A 23,468-nucleotide genomic window follows, 5' to 3' on the forward strand; every position below is an offset into this window, starting at 1 on the left:
ACCTGGGTCCCTGGCATTGTGAGGCAGCAGTGCTAAGCTACTGTGCTAGTATATTAGAATTCAGATTACTAAAACAATTAATTGATGGGATATGGGCACCAACTGACTGAGAGGCTTTTGAAGATAGAAAAGCTAATGGTGTGATGGAACATTGAGATGTTTTTCCTAGTATTACTGCAGAATAAAGCTCTCTTCACTTTGACCCAATAAATATCAGAGCTCTCATTGTAACTCAAACCCAAGCACCCCAGCCCCAACCAAAAACACTACCAAATATTGGAAATGAAAAATTATCAATATAAGACAGGAGTCTGCAGTATATTCTCAACTTGGCTACATGGGCACAGCTCCAAGAAGCTTCCACCATCCAGGGCAAAGAAATCCATTTGATCAGCACTCATCCACCATGTCCACCACCCAACGCAGTAACAGCAATGTGTACCAGCTACAAGATGCACGGAGGCAAGATTCCTCCATTAATACCATGGCTTCTACCACCAGGAGGAAGATAGGCAATAGAGGCAATTATGGCTAGACTGTTAACCCAGATAACGTTCTGGGAACATGGCTTTGAATCCTGCCACGGCAGACAATGGAATTTGAGTTCAATTTTTTTTAAAATCTGGAATTAAGAGTCTAATGATGACAATGAATTCATTGTCGATTGTCAGAAAAACTCATCTGATTCACCAATGTCCTTTAGGGAAGGAAACTGCTATCCTTACCTGGTCTGGCCTAAACATGACTCCAGTGCCATAGCAATGTGGTTGACTCTGATCTGCCCTCTGGGCAATTAGGGATGAGCAACAAATGTTGCCTGGTCAGTGATGCCCTCATCCCGTGAATGTTTTTTTACAAAGATGCATGTCAATATCATCACTTGTAGTTTCTTGCCAAGTCGCAGATTGCTAATTTTATGTGAATTTTATCTTTAATTTGAATTTTATTTTCTTTCATGAGTGTTGCTGAGGCCACCCAAACAGGCAGGTGGGGAGGGGGTGGGGGGGGAAGGGGGGGTGGTATTCAACCCCATTCCTGACTCACTTTGTTGATGATAACCAGGCTTTAGGGCGGAGATGGAGTGACTTACTGCAGGATATCAAGCCTCTGACTGCTCTTGTAGGCACTACATGAAGTGTTAATCAACTCTCCGCTTTGGGGGTACAGCCAGAGGAGCCAGGAGAGGCCAAGGCATTGACACATTAAGGTGAGACTGACCAGGATTACGTAAATAGAAGTCTTCCTCAAAATCCCTTTAGACCATATGAGAGGCAAGCCATCTTTCTCCTTAGGAAGGGTGTGATAAACATTAGAGCAACTTTTCATGAATAAATATTGCACAACAGCCGCTGTTTTGGAATAAAATGGCACCCCACCCTCATGTAAACACTTCAACTCACGTGGGCTACACATTTGGAATTCCTAACAAATGGAACTAATCAAGTTCAGTTTTTATTACAATGGAAACGAGGGCTGCAGAGATCAGATTCCGTCCTTTTTTTCCCCCTCTGGGAAAAAGAAAATCGTATGCCATTTGTTCTGATTAAAAATGACAAGTTGGCACCTCCTCTGTTGCCATTTATAGTCCCAGGCAGCCTTTCTAATGATATATTTGGCAAGGACAGTGAGTTGCTGAGACAAACTGACCTGATAGCACTCAGGTCTCACTCACTGTTTATGCTGAGTCAACTGAGCTCAGACAAGGTAAGTGTTCCAGCTTTGCTGCAGGAGCCCCTCAACTAAGTCCAAAATCAACGAGGTTCCACGCTTTTGATCCCAACAGGACATCATTATTAGGTTCAGCTGTGACACACCCAAGGTCATTCAGTACTGCTCCCATTTAAAGAGACAGTTGTGATAACGTCGCCAGGTTATCAATCCTGAGGCCCAAGTTCTGAGAACACAGATTCAAATCTCACCATCACAACTGGTGCATTTTAAATTCAATTAGTACCACATGCCAACTTACATTGATTGTTTCAAAGATCCATCTGGTTCACTAATGTCCTTCAGGGAGAGAAGTCTGCCATTTTTACCTGCTCGGGCCTAAAATGTGAAGGTAGGCCTGCAGATCCACAGAAATGTGTCAGCTCTTAACTAGCTTTAAAAACAGCCTGACAGCACAATTAGGGGTGGCCAACAAATGTTGGTTTAAGGCCTATGAAAGAATTTTTTTTAAAAATGTCGGCATCAGGCAAAATACCAGAAAACATTGGGATCTTGAAGCAAGAGTGGAAATGCTCAATGGTTCACACAGCGTCTGTGGTTAGGGAGTAAAAGAGAGGTTTCCGGTTAATGACCTTCTGTTAGCAAACTGGAAAAAATGCCAGGGGGTTTTAGAACAAAGTAACCTCATCGAAATTTGGAGAATTTGAGAGAGAGCTCAGAAATTTTTGTGATGTTCTTTCGTGGGCAGTTCTTTGCTCAGTGGCCACCAATTGGGTTGGCCAAATGCAACAGGCCCGAAGTCACTTGTAGGCCGCACCAGTAAAGGTCTGCAGTCTGCCTTGACGAAAGGCGTATTAGCAAACTGATGAGCTTTTGCAACAATCAAAGATAGCTGTTGTGGTCACCTTTACTAAGACGCGACTTGTATTCACCAGAGGCACATTGACGACATTACCCAGCAGGGTGACAAAATGTCTGCAACCAAACACACCAGCTCAGCAAGCAAGTCTACAACCTCAGACTTACATTCCACCCACACTGATTGAATTCAGATTCAACCAGTTTTGGCTGTCTGATCTGGGCCCAATTCTCTGACAGTACTGAAAAGGTTTGACACAATCTGGGTCAAAATTAGCATCCTATGCACCACCCTAACATTCATTCTCTTCACCACAAGTGCATAGTACCAGTGTGTACCTTCTGCAAGATGCACTGCAGGGCTCCTTGGACAGCCCCTTCCAAACTCACAACCACTGACCCAGTGATGCCTAAATCCCATGAAAGACGATGACAAAGCTGGATTGGATGTAGGAGTAAAGATGGCGCAATGAGTCTTGAGTTCCTGGTGAAATGGGAAACAATGCTGGAATAGTCCCAATGGACTATAAGGACTCTACTCAGGTCTTCACATTAACTCTGAAGGGGAGTCATTGCTGCTTCTGTTGTGCAATATAGGAAGATCCCACAAAGAGCAGCTCAAAATACCTTCTGTGAAAATCTAAATCAGAGTTTTAACAAAAAAAAGTGTGCCAACTAATAAAACTATCACATGGCTGGGACTTAACAAGACAGCAACACAATTGCTGGGCAGAGACAAAGTCACAAGTGCCATTCACATGATAATGAGGTAATTTGGGTTAGAAACAAGCAGCAGGGACTAAGGCAGCTCTGACAATCTGTAATAATTACTGAGAGCTTTGTGTCATACATCAGTGTAACTTGTGAGGAGCTGAGAAATCCCAAAAACAGCAATGTGTAATCAGCAGGTTAATTTGTCCCTTGAAGAAATAAACACTGCTCCAGATACATGGAGAACTCTCTGCTCTTCAAATGGCAGGTGGGATAATAGCCTAAAGCCGTGACTCAGCTGTTAATACTCTCATAAAGGATCAGGAGTAGGCCATTTGGCTCTTCAATCCTGCTCTGCCCACACAGTACTCTGTTCCTGCTTTCTCGCCAATACCCTTTGATCCCTCTAGCTACAAGATCTCTATCTAACTCCCGCTTGAAAACATTCAATGTTTTAGCCTTGACTGCTTTTTTTGGCAGAGAATTCCCCAGGCTCACCGCCGTCTGGGTGAGTTTCTCCTCATCTCTGATCTGAGAGTCAGGCGTTTGTAGGTTCATGACCCAATACAAGCCTCCACCTTCCAAATACTGAGGGAGTGTTGCACTGTCAGAGGTGATGTCTTTTTCGACTAGAGACTAAACCAAGTCCCATGATGCAAAAGATCCCACAGCATTATTTTAAAGAACAGCTCTGTCTGGTATGTTAGGATATATTTACCCTTCAAATCAACATCACAAAAAGGCCCAGATGATCTGGTCATTATCATATTGTTGTTTGTGGGAGCTTACTGTGCATAACTTTCCAGCTGTTTCCCCTACATTGTAATGTCCTTTAAGGAAGGAAATCTGCTGTCTTTACCCCATCAGGGCTCCAAGTGACTCCGGCCCCACATTAGTACCAGGGAAGGACAATAAATATTGGCCAGTGACTCCCATGTCCCATAAAACAAGAAAAAGGTGACTGCACCTCAAAATACTCAATTGGAAAATCAAAGGTCATCAATTGTACAATTTAAATGCAAATCTTCCCTTTGTCAGTATTAGAATCGTAGAGGACTACAGCACAGGCCTTTGGGCCACGCTGGGCCAAAAACAAAATCCTAACTATTCTAAGATAATAAAATGTGAGGCTGGATGAACACAGCAGGCCAAGCAGCATCTCGGGAGCACAAAAGCTGACGTTTCGGGCCTAGACCCTTCATCAGAGAGGGGGATGGGGAGAGGGAGCTGGAATAAATAGGGAGAGAGGGGGAGGCGGACCGAAGATGGAGAGTAAAGAAGATAGGTGGAGAGAGTATAGGTGGGGAGGTAGGGAGGGGATAGGTCAGTCCAGGGAAGACGGACAGGTCAAGGAGGTGGGATGAGGTTAGTAGGTGGCTGGGGGTGCGGCTTGGTGTGGGAGGAAGGGATGGGTGAGAGGAAGAACCGGTTAGGGAGGCAGAGACAGGTTGGACTGGTTTTGGGATGCAGTGGGTGGGGGGGGAAGAGCTGGGCTGGTTGTGTGGTGCAGTGGGGGGAGGGGACGAACTAGGCTGGTTTAAGGATGCAGTAGGGGAAGGGGAGATTTTGAAACTGGTGAAGTCCACATTGATACCATATGGCTGCAGGGTTCCCAGGCGGAATATGAGTTGCTGTTCCTGCAACCTTCGGGTGGCATCATTGTGGCACTGCAGGAGGCCCATGATGGACATGTCATCTAGAGAATGGGAGGGGGAGTGGAAATGGTTTGCAACTGGGAGGTGCAGTTGTTTGTTGCGAACTGAGCGGAGGTGTTCTGCAAAGCGGTCTCCAAGCCTCCGCTTGGTTTCCCCAATGTAGAGGAAGCCACACCGGGTACAGTGGATGCAGTATACCACATTGGCAGATGTGCAGGTGAACCTCTGCTTAATGTGGAATGTCATCTTGGGGCCTGGGATAGGGGTGAGGGAGGAGGTGTGGGGACAAGTGTAGCATTTCCTGCGGTTGCAGGGGAAGGTGCCGAGTGTGGTGGGGTTGGAGGGCAGTGTGGAGCGAACAAGGGAGTCACGGAGAGAGTGGTCTCTCCGGAAAGCAGACAAGGGTGGGGATGGAAAAATGTCTTGGGTGGTGGGGTCGGATTGTAAATGGCGGAAGTGTCGGAGGATGATGCGTTGTATCCGGAGGTTGGTAGGGTGGTGTGTGAGAACGAGGGGGATCCTCTTAGGGCGGTTGTGGCGGGGGCGGGGTGTGAGGGATGTGTTGCGGGAAATACGGGAGACGCGGACTGAACACCCAGTTCCACTCAGCTTTACTACCACTCTCTCCGTGACTCCCTTGTTCGCTCCACACTGCCCTCCAACCCCACCACACCCGGCACCTTCCCCTGCAACCGCAGGAAATGCTACACTTGTCCCCACACCTCCTCCCTCACCCCTATCCCAGGCCCCAAGATGACATTCCACATTAAGCAGAGGTTCACCTGCACATCTGCCATTGTGGTATACTGCATCCACTGTACCCGGTGTGGCTTCCTCTACATTGGGGAAACCAAGCGGAGGCTTGGGGACCGCTTTGCAGAACACCTCCGCTCAGTTCGCAATAAACAACTGCACCTCCCAGTCGCAAACCATTTCCACTCCCCCTCCCATTCTCTAGATGACATGTCCATCATGGGCCTCCTGCACTGCCACAATGATGCCACCCGAAGGTTGCAGGAACAGCAACTCATATTCTGCCTGGGAACCCTGCAGCCATATGGTATCAATGTGGACTTCACCAGCTCCAAAATCTCCCCTTCCCCAACTGCATCCCTAAACCAGCCTAGTTCGTCCCCTCCCCCCACTGCACCACACAACCAGCCCAGCTCTTCCCCCCCACCCACTGCATCCCAAAACCAGTCCAACCTGTCTCTGCCTCCCTAACCGGTTCTTCCTCTCACCCATCCCTTCCTCCCACCCCAAGCCGCACCCCCAGCTACCCACTAACCTCATCCCACCTCCTTGACCTGTCCGTCTTCCCTGGACTGACCTATCCCCTCCCTACCTCCCCACCTATACTCTCTCCACCTATCTTCTTTACTCTCCATCTTCGGTCCGCCTCCCCCTCTCTCCCTATTTATTCCAGTTCCCTCTCCCCATCCCCCTCTCTGATGAAGGGTCTAGGCCCGAAACGTCAGCTTTTGTGCTCCTGAGATGCTGCTTGGCCTGCTGTGTTCATCCAGCCTCACATTTTATTATCTTGGAATTCTCCAGCATCTGCAGTTCCCATTATCTCTCTCCTAACTATCCTAATCCCCTTTCCTGACACTTGGCCCATAACCTTGGAAGCCTTGGCAATACAAGTGCACATGTTTTTCTGGGTGAAAAAGCTTTTCCTCACATCTCCTCAAAACCTTCTGCCCTTGACCTTAAGGCTATCCTACCCCCCACCCCGGTCACTGATCTTTCTGTCAAGGGGAAAAGTTGCTTCCTGTCCATGCCCCTCAATGTTCTTCGTCTCAATCATGTCCCCTCTCAATCTCCAAGGAAAACAACTCCAGTCTGTCCAAGCTCTCTTCATAACTGAAACTTTCCAACGTATGCAACATCCTGGTAAATCACCCCTGCATCATACATTCATAGAATCCTTACAGTGCAGAAGCAGGCCATTCAGTCCATCGAGTCCACGTTGGCCCTCTCAAGAGTATCCCACCCTGACCCAACTCTGTCCCAATAACCCTGCATACCCACCCAGCCGGTACATCCCTGGACACTAAGGACAATTTCCCATGGCCAGTCCACCAAACTGCAGACTGTGGGAGGACACGGGAGAACCCAGAGGAAATCTACACAGGCACAGGGAGAATGTGCAAACTCCACACAGACAGTCACACGATCAAACCTGAGTATCTGCTCCTTTGAGACAGCAGTGCTAACCACTGAACCACCATGCTGTCTCTCTCTTGCACAATCACATCCTCTGTCTAATGTGGATTCCAGAACACAACACAATAACTGTGTGACTTCACCATTTATATAGTTCCAGCATCACCTCACTCCTTTTATTCCTTTCCTTTAGGCAGGTGGGGCCCTCAGTTTAAACACCTTACCCACAGGGTAGCATCTGTGACATGGCAGCAATCTCTTGGGCTTGTGTAAAAGACAACGGGAGGCTCTGAAGTGGGGTTTCAGGCAACCATGTCAGTATCTTTCACTGAATTAGCTAGTGAAGGGGCTTCCTGTGGTCACATCAGTAACTATACACCAACATTCTCACATCATGGCTCAAAGAGTGAGCTCACATGACTTATGAACATGGAGGGTAGGTTTTTGAATGTGGCCTTTCAGGAGCACACTGCTATGTGGCATGGGTCTAGATGTGCAGCTAGCCTAAGATTTCCTGTGCCTCTCAGAGTCAACCAGCTGGGGTTCAGATGGGCAAAGGTGCACCCTCCAAATGCACGACCACATCTGCTGAGAAGGACAATAGTGGCAGTCACAGAGACACCACTCCCTGTAAGTTCACCTCCAAGCCACTCGCTTGGAAATATAATCGCCGTTCCTTCACTGTTTGACTGACAGACAGCGATCTGTACTCTGTAGCCGCGTCCAAGCGTCAGCCATGGTGCACACACAGGTCACCTCCATCACCAGTCAGGCCTCCTTTAGCATCTCAACACAAAACAAGTCAGTTCAAATACATCCATTAAAAAAAAATGCAGCTCACAAGTTGTCTATTGCTTTAAAAACATTGGTGAAGCTCATTAAATCCACTTTCATTCGGCATTCCTCCGACCGGCACCTTGAGCCCACTCCCTCAGCTCCTGGCTAGCGTACACAGCTGTATGAGCTCCCAGCAAAATCTTTTCTCAATGTTTTCACTCAAATGTGAAACTTGTGGGTGACGGCCAATCCCAAAGACTTGAGCAGCTAGTCAACTGTGACATTGCAGTGCCACTTTGAAGAAATGCTGCATTGTTGCCTATTTGCTTTGGGTGGAACATTAAACCCTCATCTTCTGTGCCATCCCAGGTGAATGTGGACAATCCTGTAGTACATTGAGATGAACAAGGTCATCTCCTAGTGCCCAAACCTTCACTCATCAGCAGCAGAGATTTTCGGATTGTTCAATTCACTGTTTGTGATAAAAACTGGTAAATCTTTTCCTGACACCACCAGGGCCACAGATCTCATTGCCATGATCCATTATGTTGTGAATTTTCCACCAACACTTTCAAAGACTGCACACAGTAGGCTTATTAAAAGAAGGCTACTACAAATCTTGCAACCATTGATGCTGGAGCTATAGACAATACCAAACTTCAAGCAAATACCTAATTAAACATGGACATTCCCAGTCAACCAGAACATGTACACATCACTTTGGTTCAGACAGGGCCAACAAAACAGTTTTGTGGAATCCTCAGATTATCTGTCTTTCTGAACAATGCAGGGAATTGAAATACAGTTGATGGCAGAGGAACATGAATGACATTATCATTGTTTTGTTGCAAAAAGTAAGGAAAAGCCAGGGAACTGTCGACCAATGACCCTGATGTCAGTTGGAGAGGAGTCTGAGGCACAGGATTTATGTATATTCAGAAAGGCAAGGACCGATTAAGGATACCCAACATGGCTTTGTGCATAGGAAATCGTGTCTCATTAACTTGATTGCATTTTTGAAGAAGTGACGAAGCGGATTGATGAGGGCAGAGCGATGGATGGTGTCTATATGGACTTCAGTAAGGCATTCGACAAGGTTCCGCGTGGTAGGCTGGTCAGCAAGGTTAGCTCACAGAGAGAGCGAGCCACTTGGATAAAAACTGGTCTGAAGGCAGAAGAGGGAGGGCGGTGGGGGAGCGTTGCTTTTCAGACTGGAGGCCTATGACCAGTGGTGTGCCACAGAGATCAGTGCTGGGTCCACTGCTTTTTCTCATTTATATAAATGATCTGGAGGTAAATACAGGAAATACAGTTAGTGAGTTTCCAGATGACACCAAAAATAGAGGTGTAGTAGACAGCAAAGAAGGTTACCTCAGAGTACAACAGGAGCTTGATCAGATGGACAGTGGGCCAAGGAGTGGCAGATGGAGTTTAATTCAGCTAAATATGAGGTGCTGCATTTTGGAAAGGAAAATCAGGTCAGGACTTATACACTTAATACTAAGGTCCAGGGGAGTGTTGCTGAACAAAGAGACCTCGGAGTGCAGGCTCATAATTAAAAGTGGAGTTGCAGGTAGACAGGGTAGTGAGGAAGGCATTTGATACACTTGCCATTATTGGTCAGTGCACGGAGTACAGGAGATGGGAGATCACGTTGCGGCTGTACACATTGGCTAGGCCACTGTTAGAATAGTGCATTCAGCTCTGGTCTCCCCGCTATATGAAAGATGTTGTGAAACTGGAAAGGATTCAGAAAAGATTTATGAGGATGTTGCCAGGGTTGAAGGGTTTGAGCTATCGGGAGAGGCTGAATAGGCTGGGGCTTTTTTCCCCCAGAGTGTTGAAGGCTGAGGGGTGACCTTATAGAGGTTTGTAAAATCATGAGGGCAAGGATAGGGTGAATTGCCAAGGTCATTACCCTAGGGTAGGGGGGAGTCCAAAACTAGAGGGGCATAGGTTTAAGGTGAGAGGGGAAACATTTAAAAGGGATCCAAGGGGCAATGTTTTCGCACAGAGGGTGTTACATGTATGGAATGAGCTGCCAGAGTACAGGCTGGAGGCTGGTACAATTACAGCATTTAAAAGGTATCTAGATATATACATGAATAGGAAGGGTTGAGAGGGTTATGGGCCAAATGCTGGCAAGTGGGGCTAGATTAATTTAAGATATCTGGTTGGCATGGACGAGTTGGACCAAAGGATCTGTTTCCATGCTGTATGACTCTATAACTCTAATATGACAGTCTCAAACCACAAGATGTTAAATCATACCACTTGATATTAGAATCAACAGGATCACCTTTTCTTTAAAAAGGCTTGAGTTTGTTGAAAGTCACATGGCAAAAAAAGCCACATTGTTGCCTTTCTTAAAAAACATCAGCTTGAAGCTGCTCATTGTCAGTTTGTTCAATACATCAGCGGTCAGCAAGTCCAACCACAAACTAGCCCCAAATTGTCAAGCAACAACACTACCTTGAAAGTAGGAGATCCCAGAGAGAAGGACTCAGTCAACATATTCCAGCTTCAATTTCACCCAAGAACCTAACTGGAAGGAGAGGGGGAGAGGGGGATCAACTCACAAAAGTTTGCTGCTGATGGCATACAATTGAAATACACATTCAAACGGGTAAGAAGACGCACAATTCTTTCACACAAAAGGATACTGATCATGGGTAATAAAAAAGCATAAATTCTGTCCATCATAGAACATTAAAGTTGTTAAATCAATATTCTAAAACACAGGGCCATGACGCATAGTCTATGGGCTAAGTGGCAAGTAACATTCACATTCCAAGGGCTATCACCAATAGAATAAAAGTCAGGAGCAAAATTACTGTGGATTCTGGACTCTGTACCTAAAACAACAAAAGCTGGAAATCACAGTGGGTCAGACAGCAAGCTAACGTTTCGAGTCCAGATGATTAGCTGACATGATATGTGGAAGGGGCAGCATTTATGCAATAGTTGGGGATGATTGAGTGTGTGAGTGGGGAGATGTGGAGTGCAAAGGGAGAAAGGATGTTGATAGTTCAGATTAAGTGATCAGAATGTGCGAATGGCAGAACAGTGGTGTGTCTAACTGCCAGACTGGAAAGAACACACAGTCCTACTGGACTGGGTGATGGGGGACAGTGGACCTGGTGACAGTGAATGCGACAAATAAATCTAAAAGGAAGGGAAGGAATAGGAGTTGGTTCACAATCTTAAGCTGAACTCAATATTAAGTACAGAAGGTTGTAAAGTGCCTAGTCTGAAGATGAGATGTTGTTCCTCCAGTTTGCGCTGTGATTCACTAGAGCACTGCAGTGTGCCGAGGACAGGACAAGTGAGTGGGTCAGCTGGGCGCTGTGTTAAAATGACCGGCTATAGGCAGGTCAGGGTCACACTTGCACACAGACTGGAGGTGTTCCGCAAAGCAGTCCCCCAGTCTGCATTTGGTTTCTCCAATGCAGAGTAGGCCACATTAGGTGCAGTGAATAAAAAACACAAGATTGGACGAGGTACAGGTGAAATGCTGCTTCACCTGGAAAGACCGTTTTAGCCCTTGGATGGTAAGCAGGGAGATGGTGACGGGGCAGATATAACACCTTCTGTGGTTACATTGGAAGGTGCCGTGGGGAGGGTGGGTTTTGTCAGTGGTCGTCGAATGGACCATTAACGTGGAATGATTGTGCAGTGTCCCAGAGGGAACGATCCCTGTGAAATGCAGATGGGCCAGTGAGGGGAAGATGGGTTTGGTGGTGGCTTTCTGCGGGAGTTGTCTGAAATGGCAGAGAATGATCCTTTGAATGCGGAGGCTGGTGGGATGAAAAATGAGGACAAGGGGGACTCAATCACATTGTTATGAGTGATGGGAAGGTGCAAAGGCAGAAGCATGGGTGATGTGGTGGATGCAGTTGAGAGTCCCGAAGACCACAGTGGGTGGGAAACCACGATCATGGAAGAAGCAAACCATGTTTTTGAGTGTGGCACCATCCAAACACATGCAACATAAGCAAAGGAACAGGGCAAATGAGATGGGAGTCATTTTAACACAGCATCCTGCTCACATACCACATGTCCCTGCTCTGCATGCTGCAGGGATCCAGCGAAACACAGCACAAACTGGAGGAAAAACATCTCATCTTCAGACTAGGCACTTTACAGCCCTCTGTACTTAATACTGAGTTCAACACCTTCAAATTGTGAACCAGCTTCCATTTTTCCTCTTTCTTTTGGATTTACTTGTTACATTCTCTGTCACCATGCCCTGTCTCCTGTCCCCCCAACCCCAGTGGGGGTGTCCTTTCCAGTCTGGCACTTAGATACACCATTGTTCTGCCATTCTCACATTCTGATCACTCAAACTGAACTATCAACATCTTTTCTTCACCAGCACCCCACACCCACCAAACCTTTTGCATAAATGCTGTCCCCTGCACACTTCACTTCAGCTCTGATGAAGAGTCATCTAGACTGAAAACATTATCTTGCTCGGTCTCCGGAGAGGTTGCCTGACCCGCTGTGGTCTCCAGCATTTGTTGTGCTCAGAATAAAAATCAGACTAGCATTTATGCTCTGCCTTCAAGTCTCTAAAAGTGATTCCTTAACTGTAAATCATTGAGGTGCATTTATTGTCATAACATGGGAAACGTGGCAACCAATTTGCACACAATGAACTCCTGTATACAACAAGGAGTTAATGACTAAAACATTTGTTTTGGGTGTTGGCTAACGCATCAAGACACACCAGGATCCTGATAGTCACTTTGAAACAGCAACTACTGTGTTCACTTTATTGGGCTTGGTCTGAAAGAAGGCACTCCTGACATTGAACTCAGGTGTTGGCTGAGTAATTCAAGTCTCTGAACTAGCCTTCACCCCACAACCTCAGAAATGCATGTGCTACCAACTGCTTCAGTCGAAGGTCCATGAGAGGTGACTCAAGCACTTTCCCTCACATTTATTGGTGTCACCATCATCAAATCACCTCCTTAACTCACTCAACTCTCTCCAACAGCTACAAGCCACAAATCTGCAGTATGGCTGAATATGCCCTGCTCACTTTGACACTGAAGAAATACAGCGCTGTGCAAATCAGAGTAGTGCATAGTACACAGGTATAGCATAGACAAATAGAGGTGTACAGCCCAGAAACAAATCCTTCAGTCCAATTCTTCCATGCCAACCACTTATCCTAAATCACTCTAGTCCCATTTGCCAGCATTTGGCCCATATCCTTCTAAAAGGCCTCATCTTCATGAACACATCCAGATGCCTTTTAAATGCTGTAATTGTACCAGCCTTCAATTCCCCTGGCAGCTTATTCCATACACGCATCACCCTCTGATGAAAACATTGCCCCCTGGGTCCCCATTAAATCTTTACCCTCTCACCTTAAAACTATGCCCTCCAGTTTTGGACCCCCTTACCCTAGGGTAAAGACCTTGCCTATTCACCCTATCCATGCCCGTCATGATTCTATTAACCTCTATAAGGTCAGCCCTCAGCTTTCCATACTCTAGGGAAATAGCCCCAGCCTATTCAGCCTCTCCCAAAGCTCAAACACTCCAGCATGGGCAACGTGCTTCTAAATCTTTTCTGAATCCCTTCAAGTTTCACAACATCTTTCCTATAGCAGGGAGACCAGAACTGTACGCAGTATTCCAATAATGGCATAACCAATATCCCGTACAGCCACAACATGACCTCCCAACTCCTATACTCAATGCACCAACCAACAAAAGCCAAGCATACAAAATGCCTTCTGTTTTTACTCTGTCTACCTGCAACTCCGACAGCAAATGAGCAGGAAAGAAAATCAAATTTTTATTGCAAGGGAAACAGAACATCAAAATAGGGATTTTTTTTCTACAATGGGTACAATGTACAATTCTGGTCTCCTTGCTTAAGAAAGGATATAATTGTACCAAAAGCAGTTTAATGAAGCTTGATTACTGGGATGGCCGGATTGTTTTAATGAGACAGCTGGGTCTGTACCCATTGCAGTTTGGAAAAATGAGAGATATTGAAACATGCAAGACAGGGTAAGCGCTGGAAGGATGTCCCCGATGACCAGGGAGTCCAGGACTCGGAATCACACGGTGTAAGGATAAGGGGTAGGTCGTTTCAGACTGAGAGGAAATATTTCTTTACCCAGAGAGCAGTGAGACTGTGGAGTTCTAGGCTGAAGTCAAAACATTAAATGTTTTCAGGAAGGAGTTAGATATAAAGTCCTCAGGGCTAAAGGGTCTGAGGTGAAAGCAGGAACAGGGAACTGGGTTGGATGATCAGTCATGATCTTACTGAATGGCAGAGGCAGGCTTAAAGTGCCAAATGGCCTACTCCTGCTCCTATTTTCTATGTTTCTACATTAAGATCTTGAGTGGGTGTGACAGCTTGGATGCTAAGAAGGATGCGGCCCACTATGGGAGAGATTAGAACTAGAGGACAGAGTTTTAGGGAAAAAAACTAAGATGGAGATGAGGAAAACAGAAGCTCATTCTTATGTTTATTCTCCTCCTTACAGAATACAGGATGGAGTATTTTCTGCTGCTGCATTACAAGGATTTCTGATTGACAGGGTGTTAATTGCTACAGGGAGTGGGCAGGATAATGGAATTGGGCCCACCACAGGGAGGCAATGGTCTTGTGGTATTATCACTAGAGTATTAACCTAGGGACCTGAGCTCAAATCCTGCCATGGCAGATAGTGAAGTTTGAAGTCAGGGTGGAGAATGATGTCTATGATGACTATGCAACCATTGCTGATTGTTTGGGGAAAAACCATTTTGGTTGACTAATGTCCTTTAGGGAAGGATATCTTACTCAGGCAGGCCTACATGTGATTCCAGACCCACAGCAATAAGTGGCTGATTCTTAACTGCCCTCCCACAATTAGGAACGGGCAATAAATGCAGACCCAGCCAGTGATGCCCGCATATCATGAATGAATTAGAAAGAAATCTGTTCAGCCACCATCTTGTCAAGCAGCAGACACAGGTTCCAAAGGCCAACTAGCAGATGCCTGTAAGAATTTCTATGCTCAAATGCAGCGGATACCCATCCTACACTTTAATGCCCCCACCCTGGACACACAGTGACAGTGCTGTGTACTATGCACTGGGTGCACTGCAGCACCTTACAAACCCCTGATCTCTCCCAACCAGAGGGAGGGAGCATATACAGTGGACACCATCTCAAGCCCCCTTCCAGCCCATACACTATCTCAACTCGGAAATATGTCATTGCCTTTTCAATGTCACTGGAACTCAAGAGTTCAAAGAACAAAGAACAAAGAAACCTGCAGCACAGGAACAGGCCCTTCGGCTGTCCAAGCCTGCGCCGATCAAGATCCTCTGTCCAACCTGTCATCTATTTTCTAACGGTCTGTGTCCATTTGCTCCCTGCCCATCCATGCACCTGTCCAAATATATCTTAAAAGATGCTAACGTGTCTGCGTCTACCACCTCCGCTGACAACGTGTTCCAGGCACCCACCACCCTCTGTGTAAAAAACTTTCCATACATATCTCCCTTAAACTTTCCTCCTCTCACTTTGAACTCATGACCCCTAGTAATTGAGTCCCCCACTCTGGGAAAGAGCTTCTTGCTGTCCACTCTGTCTATACCTCTCATGATTTTGTAGACCTCAATCAGGTCCCCCCCAATCAGGTCCCCCCTCAATCTCCGTCTTTCTAATGAAAATAATCCTAATCTATTCAACCTCTCTTCATAGCTAGCACCCTCCATACCAGGCAACATCCTGGTGAACCTCCTCTGCACCCTCACCAAAGCATCCACATCCTTTTGGTAATGTGGCGACCAGAACTGCACACGGTACTCCAAAAGTGGCCGAACCAAAGTCCTATACAACTGCAACATGACCTGCCAACTCTTGTACTCAATACCCCGTCCAATGAAGGAAAGCCTGCCATATGCCTTCTTGACCACCCTATTGACCTGCGTTCTCACCTTCAGGGAACAATGGACCTGAACACCCAGATCTCTCTGTTCATCAATTTACCCTGGGACTTTTCCATTTACTGTATAGTTCGCCCTTGAATTTGATCTTCCAAAATGCATCACCTCGCATTTGCCCAGATTGAACTCCATCTGCCATTTATCTGCGCAACTCTCTAGTCTACCTATATTCTGCTGCGATCTCTGACAGTGCCCTTCACTATCAGCTACTCCACCAATCTTAGTGTCATCAGCAAACTTGCTGATCAGACCACCTACACCTTCCTCCAGATCATTTACATATATCACAAACAACAGTGGTCCCAGCACAGATCCCTGTGGAACACCACTGGTCACAGGTCTCCGATTTGAAAAACTCCCTTCTACTACTACCTTCTGTCTCCTGTTGCCCAGCCAGTTTTTTATCCATCTAGCTAGCACACCCTGGACCCCATGTGACTTCACTTTCTCCATCAGCCAGCCATGGGGAACCTTATCAAACGCCTTACTGAAGTCTATGTATATGACATCTACAGCCTTTCCCTCATCAATCAACTTTGTCACATCCTCAAAGAATTCTATTAAGTTGGTAAGACATGGCCTTCCCTGCACAAAACCATGTTGCCTATCACTGATAAGCCCATTTTCTTCCAAATGGGAATAGATCCTATCCCGCAGTATCTTCTCCAGTAGCTTCTCTACCACTGACGTCAGGCTCACCGGTCGATAATTACCTGGATTATCCTTGCTGCCCTTCTTAAACAAGGAGACAACATTAGCAAGTCTCCAGTCCTCCGGGACCTCACCCATGTCTAAGGACGCTGCAAAGATATCTGTTAAAGCCCCGGCTATTTCCTCTCTCGTTTCCCTCAGTGACCTGGGATAGATCCCATCCGGACCTGGGGACTTGTCCACCTTAATGTCTTTTAGGATACCTAACACTTCCTCCTTCCTTATGTCAACTTGACCTAGACTAAGCAAACATCTATCCCTAACCTCAACATCTGTCATGTCCCTCTCCTTGGTGAACACCGATGCAAAGTACTCGTTAAGAATGTCACCCATTTTCTCTGACTCGGCACATAACTTTCCTTCTTTGTCCTTAAGTGGGCCAATCCTTTCTCTCATTACCCTCTTGCTCTTTATATATGAATAAAAGGCTTTGGGATGTTCCTTAACCATGTTTGCCAGCAATATTTCATGTCCTCTCTTAGCCCTCTTAATCCCTCATTTCAGATTCGCTCTACATTCCCGAAATTCTTGCAAAGCTTTGTCTGTCTTCAGTCGCCTAGACCTCATGTATGCTTCCTTTTTTCTCTTGGCTAGTCTCACAATTTCACCTGTCATCCATGGTTCCCTAATCTTGTCATTTCTATCCCTCATTTTCACAGGAACATGTCTCTCCTGCACGCTAATCAGCCTCTCCTTAAAAGCCTCCAACATATCAAATGTGGATTTACCTTCAAACAGTTTGTCCCAATTTACATTCCTCAGATCCTGCCGAATCACATCCCTCACACCCCGCCCCCGCCACAACCGCCCAAAGAGGATCCCCCTCGTTCTCACACACCACCCTACCAACCTCCAGATACAACGCATCATCCTCTGACACTTCCGCCATCTACAATCCGACCCCACCACCCAATACATTTTTCCATCCCCACCCTTGTCTGCTTTCCGGAGAGATCACTCTCTCCGTGACTCCCTCGTTCACTCCACACTGCCCTCCAACCCCACCACACCCGGCACCTTCTCCTGCAACCGCAGGAAATGCTACACTTGCCCCCACACCTCCTCCCTCACTCCTATCCCAGGCCCCAAGATGACATTCCATATTAAGCAGAGGTTCACCTGCACATCTGCCAATGTGGTATACTGTATCCACTGTACCCGGTGTGGCTTCCTCTACATTGGGGAAACCAAGCGGAGGCTTGGGGACCGCTTTGCACAACACCTCCGCTCGGTTCGCAATAAACAACTGCACCTCCCAGTCGCAAACCATTTCCACTCCCCCTCCCATTCTTTAGATGACATGTCCATCATGGGCCTCCTGCAGTGCCACAATGATGCCACCCGAAGGTTGCAGGAACAGCAACTCATATTCCTCTTGGGAACCCTGCAGCCCAATGGTATCAATGTGGACTTCACCAGCTTCAAAATCTCCCCTTCCCCCACCGCATCCCAAAACCAGCCCAGTTCGTCCCCTCCCCCCACTGCACCACACAACCAGCCCAGCTCTTCCCCTCCACCCACTGCATCCCAAAACCAGTCCAACTTGTCTCTGCCTCCCTAACCTGTTCTTCCTCTCACCCTTCCCTTCCTCCCACCCCAAGCCGCACCTCCATTTCCTACCTACTAACCTCATCCCACCTCCTTGACCTGACGTCTTCCCTGGACTGACCTATCCCCTCCCTACCTCCCCACCTCTACTCTCCTCTCCACCTATCTTCTTTTCTCTCCATCTTCGGTCCGCCTCCCCCTCTCTCCCTATTTATTCCAGAACCCTCACCCCATCCCCCTCTCTGATGAAGGGTCTAGGCCCGAAATGTCAGCTTTTGTGCTCCTGAGATGCTGCTGGGCCTGCTGTGTTCATCCAGCCTCACATTTTATTATCATAGTCACCCTTCCCCCAGTTTAGTACTCTTCCTTTAGGACCACTCCTATCCTTGTCCATGAGTATTGTAAAACTTACGGAATTGTGGTCGCTATTTCCAAAGTAGTCCCCGACTGTAATATCAACCACCTGGCCGGGTTCATTCCCCAGCACCAGGTCCAGTATGGCCCCTTCCCGAGTTGGACTACATACATACTGCTCTAGAAAACCCTCCTGGACACACCTTACAAATTCTGCTCCGTCTTGACCCCTAACACTGAGTGAATCCCAGTCAATGTTAGGAAAATTAAAATCTCCCATCGCCACCACCCTGTTTCTCCTACACCTTTCCATTACCTGTTTACATATTTGTACCTCTATCTCACACTCACTGTTGGGAGGCCTGTAGTACAGCCCCAGCATTCTTACTGCATCCTTCCTATTTCTGAGTTCTACCCATATTGCCTCACTGCTTGAGTCCTCCATGGGGCCCTCCTTCAGTAAGGCTGTGATATCATCTTTGACCAGTACTGCAACTCCTCCACCCCTTTTACCTCCCTCTCTATCCCGCCTGAAGCATCTAGTTGCCAATCATGCCCTTCCCTCAACCAAGTCTCAGTAATAGCAATAACATCATACCTCCAGGTACTGATCCAAGCCCTAAGCTCATCTGCCTTATTTACTACACTTCTCGCATTAAAACAAATGCACCTCAGACCACCTGTCCCTTTGTGTTCATCATCTGCTCCCCCTAGCTATTCCCTTTAGTCACACTGACTCCATTATCCAGATCCCTACAGGCTTTCATTTCTACCTTTTTTCTGTCTAATATTTGGTTCCCATCCCCCTGCCACATTAGTTTAAACCCTCCCCCACAGCAGTTCCTTTTCATCTAGCTAGCCCACAGCAGTAGTCACCAGTATTCAAACCACGGAACAATAAACACCGACCTTACCAGAGTGAGAAGATTAAGTTTCTATTTTCAAAAAAAAGCCTCGTCATCCTCTCGTAAAATAGGATGCGACACAACTGCAAGAGCTTCTTTCTTACAAAAGGTTCCCATTTTCTCTCCAAGTAGTTGCCAGGCCCAGATATGTGGTAGATAAAATTACTGCCTGTGTCAGGCTCTTGTCCTAGGCCAGTTACAATCTCTTCCTCTGACCTCATGATTTTCACTGCTCCGCCACTAAGCTCTGGAATTCCCTCCCTAAATCGCAACCTCCGTTTAAGATTTGTTTTGGTCCCATATCGGAATCTCGATACTAGCATACAAAGGGGTTTTGGGGTGCAGTAGTTACCACCTCTGCTTCTGAACCAGGATCTCCAAGTTCAGGTCCCACTCCAGGACCTGGCACCCAAGGAACTTGCAGCCAAACAATTTGGTTATCAAGCCGCAAATCCATCTGACGTGTGGCAACGACGAGCAGTAAGGGCCAGAGAGGTTCCCAGTTGATCCTGTGATGTGAAGAAATTGGCGTGTCTTCCATTTCTGTCTGTAGGTCCAAGCTGCAATGTGCCCGTCACCACTGGAACCATCCCTCCCCAAGTGAACGGGAACACACCAACACCATCCACTGTCCATGCCAGGCTGTCTTAGTGCATTCTTGCGAAGTCCCAATGGATGTCAATTCCCTATATAAGAATGCAAGCCTGCCATGTGGACCAATTTCACCTGCTGCCATCCTGATACCAACTGGGGAAGGGAGCGGGTAGAAAACAGGAACAAATTAAATCATCCCACACCCCGCACGAAGACACAGGAACATAATTAGGCCATTCGGCCCATCGAGCCTGTCCGCCATTCTCGGATACTGAAGCAGTCCACTTTCCAGCCTTCCCCTGCGATCCCCCCCAAAAACCCTTGATTCCCTGACTGATTAAACAGCCATCACTCTCGGCCTCAAACATACTTGACAGCCCAGTGTCTCCAGCTTTCTGTGGTCAAAGAATTCTGCAGATTCACAACCCTCATCTCTGATTTCAAAAGGGGGGACCCTTTATTCTGAAATTTTGCCCTCTTTTCCATGAGGGGTAACAACCTTGCTGGCACGTACCCTGTCAAAGAACCCACACTCAAAAGGGTCCATGCAACGCATTCTGAATAACTCTGTCCAGTGGTTCAGACACCAGTAGTAACCTCAGGTTAGGCTCAACACCAGGCACCCACACCCCTCTCTTGCTCTAATGAGAGAGGAGCTCTATGGTTCTCTAAGACAATGGCGACATTACACCTGTTGTACATGAGAACTGCTGCATCAGCCTTTCAAACGGGGAGGGGGGCATGTAGCAATCGGTAACTCCAGCAGGATAGAACAGGGTAGTCATACCAAATGGTTTAGCCAAGACCCCCGTTCTCCTTTTAAAAAAATGTTTAAATATATTTCCATTCTGCTGATTGAAGTGCCACGTTTGCATCTCTCCACACAATTGTGTTCCAACAGAAATCTGAAAATCTGTTGTTAAGTCGAAGCAAATATTTGCAAACAACTTCACCCGGAGTGGCGAGGCTTTACTGAAGGCAGAAAACTTCAATTATTTTGTTTCTCTCCCGTATACTTGCCTGCTGGGCGGGGACTCTCTGGAGTTAGCCATTTCCAGCTGCTCCGGCTCCAGAAATGTTGTGAGATTTTTTTGAAAACAAAACCAGGCTGGCGCTGCTAATGGGAGTCAATGATCCGCTCCTGGGGAGGGACGGGGGAAAGGGGAGGGCGGGGAGGATGGAGAGACGGTACCTCGGCCACTTTCCCGTGTCCCACTTCCCCTGCAACTTCCTCCAGTTACGGCTTGGGAATGAAGGCGAGGAAAGCAGCGCAGAACTGTGCCCAGCCACCCGCCCCAGTCGCAACTTGCTCGCTTTTCCCAGGGATGTCTCCGAAGGGAGATAGCGACGGCCGTCTGTCACTGCACTTTGGAAACACCTCCTTCCCGCCCCCCAACCCCGAACCAATCACAACCTGTATTAAAAGCAGCCTCCTGAAAAGGTAGCCTTTGAAACTCTGTGTCATCCCCATGCACTGTTGTGGTCTTTGGGAGCCCTAGCTGACAGTGGGAATCAGGGGAGTAAAATTCTCCACTGATTGGAGTCATGCCTGGCACATGAGTGGCTGTTGGGAGGTCAGTCCATTTCTCAGCTCCAGGAGATGTCTGCAGGAGTTCCTCAGGGTAGATACGTTCTGATTAAAACCCAGAAGAACTGCGGATGATGTAAATCAGAAACAAAAAGTGAAATCGCTGGAAAATCTCAGCAGGTCTGGCAGCATCTGTGGAGAGAAATCAGAGTTAGGGTCCAGTGAGGAAAGGTCACTCGACCTGAAATGTTACCTCTGATTTCTCTCCATGGCTGCAGCCAGACCTGTTGAACTTTTCCAGCGGTTTCTGTTTTTACTTTCTAATCAATGCATTCAGCAATGTTGCTGCATACCTCAGGAGCAGGTTGGACTTGAACACCCAACCCTAACCCTCCTGGCTCAGGGTACTGTCCTGGGACAAACCATCTCCAACTGCTTTTTCAAAGGCCTTCTCTCTATCACAAGGTCAGAAGTGGGGATGTTCAGTGATGATTGCACAATGTTCAGCACCATTCATGAATCCTCAGATACTGAAGCAGTATCATTTCCCATTGCAGCAAGACCCTGACAGTATCCAGGCTTGGGATGAAAAGTGGCAACGAACCAATTATATGCCAGTAATATTCAAGGACCTTCACTGTCCAGGACAAAGCAGCCCATTTGATTAGCACCACATCCACAAATGTTCACTCCCTCCACTGCCGATGCTCAGCCACAGCAGTGTTTACTATCTACAAGATACACTGCAAAAATTCACTAAGGCCCCTTTAGACAGCATCTTCCAAAACCATTACCACAAGCATTTAGAAGGACTGGGGCAGCAGATACGTGGAAACATCGCCCCCTGCAAGTTCCCCTCCAAGCCACTCACCATCTTGGCTTGGAAATATATTTTCATTCCTCTGCATCACTGAGTTCAAATCCTAGAATTCCCACACTAAGGGAATTGTGAGAAAAACCTACAGTGGTTCAAGACAGTAGATCACCATCACCTTCTCAAGGGCATCTCGGGATAGGAAATAAATCTGGGCTCAGCCAGCATCCCATGAATGAATGCAAGATATGGACAATGTGAGAATCTGATGCCCATCCCTAACTGCCCACAAACTGAGGACCTTGCTAAGCAACCACAAAAAGCAGCCACTTAACATTGTTGTGGGTCTGGGGTCACATATATGTGGCAGAGACAGAAATCACAGGCCCCAGGGGTGCTGCCAACTCAGGCCCCACTCCCAGAACAGCAGGACCCGTAACGGTCAAGATCCAGGCTATTTATGCTGGATGTAACGCCTTAAAGGGCAACAGTGGAATAGATGGAGTTTTACTAGCTTTCAATTCTAGATTCATTATCTGCATTCAGACTTCATAGTGCAACTAAAACCTACCTCCCCAGAGCATTTAGCGTGGGCCTCTGGGCTCTTGTCCAGTAGCATTACCATGACACCACTGTCTCCTCTGTGGGGGGAGGTGGGGGTGAGGTATGGTGTTTCAGGAGAAATCATCACATCTGGAGGAGGACGGGAATGAGGAAGTGGTTTTAATGGCTTCTGAGAAATATTTGGGATAGCAATTAAAACCAAAGTGGGTGGTACCAGATGTGCCACCCATACACTCACTCTGAGATATTTGTTAGCATTGATATCAATGGATGTTTATGCCAGGAACAACTGGGGACATTGGATCTAAAAGCCTTTAGCTGCCTATAGGGCAGGTGATGGCCTAGTGGTATTATCACTGGGCTGTTAATCCAGAGACCCAGGTAATGTTCTGGGGATTGAGGTTTGAATCCTGCCACAGCAGATGGTGGAATTTGAATTCAGTAAAAATCTGGAATTAAGAGTCTCATGATGACCATTGTTGATTGTTGGAAAAACCTATTTTGTTCACAAATATCCTTTAGGGAAGCAAATTTGCCATCCTTACCCAGTCTGGCCTACATGTGACTCCAGACCCACAGCAATGATGCTTAACTGGCCCAGTCTGGTTAATAAATGCTGATGTAACCCATGACACCCTCATTCTGTGGAAAACA

The 23,468-nt window shown here is 47.0% G+C and overlaps 1 protein-coding gene across 2 annotated transcripts in view; it reads right to left on the reverse strand.

Annotated features, from left to right (window-relative positions):
* Positions 1-21,211, reverse strand: part of zgc:158403 (tetratricopeptide repeat protein 39A) — an 88,156-nt gene extending 66,945 nt beyond the window's left edge. The window contains exon 1 of one of the 2 annotated variants that reach the window (XM_048521761.2): positions 20,929-21,211. In XM_048521761.2, the coding sequence (XP_048377718.1) occupies positions 20,929-20,960 (32 nt within the window). In that variant the 5' untranslated portion in view covers positions 20,961-21,211. The remainder of the gene's footprint in view (positions 1-20,928) is intronic. The other variant, XM_048521763.2, reaches the window with a different exon arrangement.
* Positions 21,212-23,468: the final 2,257 nt, after the last annotated feature.

This window comes from Stegostoma tigrinum, chromosome 35 (genome assembly GCF_030684315.1).
Source record: "Stegostoma tigrinum isolate sSteTig4 chromosome 35, sSteTig4.hap1, whole genome shotgun sequence".
Taxonomy (NCBI): domain Eukaryota; kingdom Metazoa; phylum Chordata; class Chondrichthyes; order Orectolobiformes; family Stegostomatidae; genus Stegostoma; species Stegostoma tigrinum.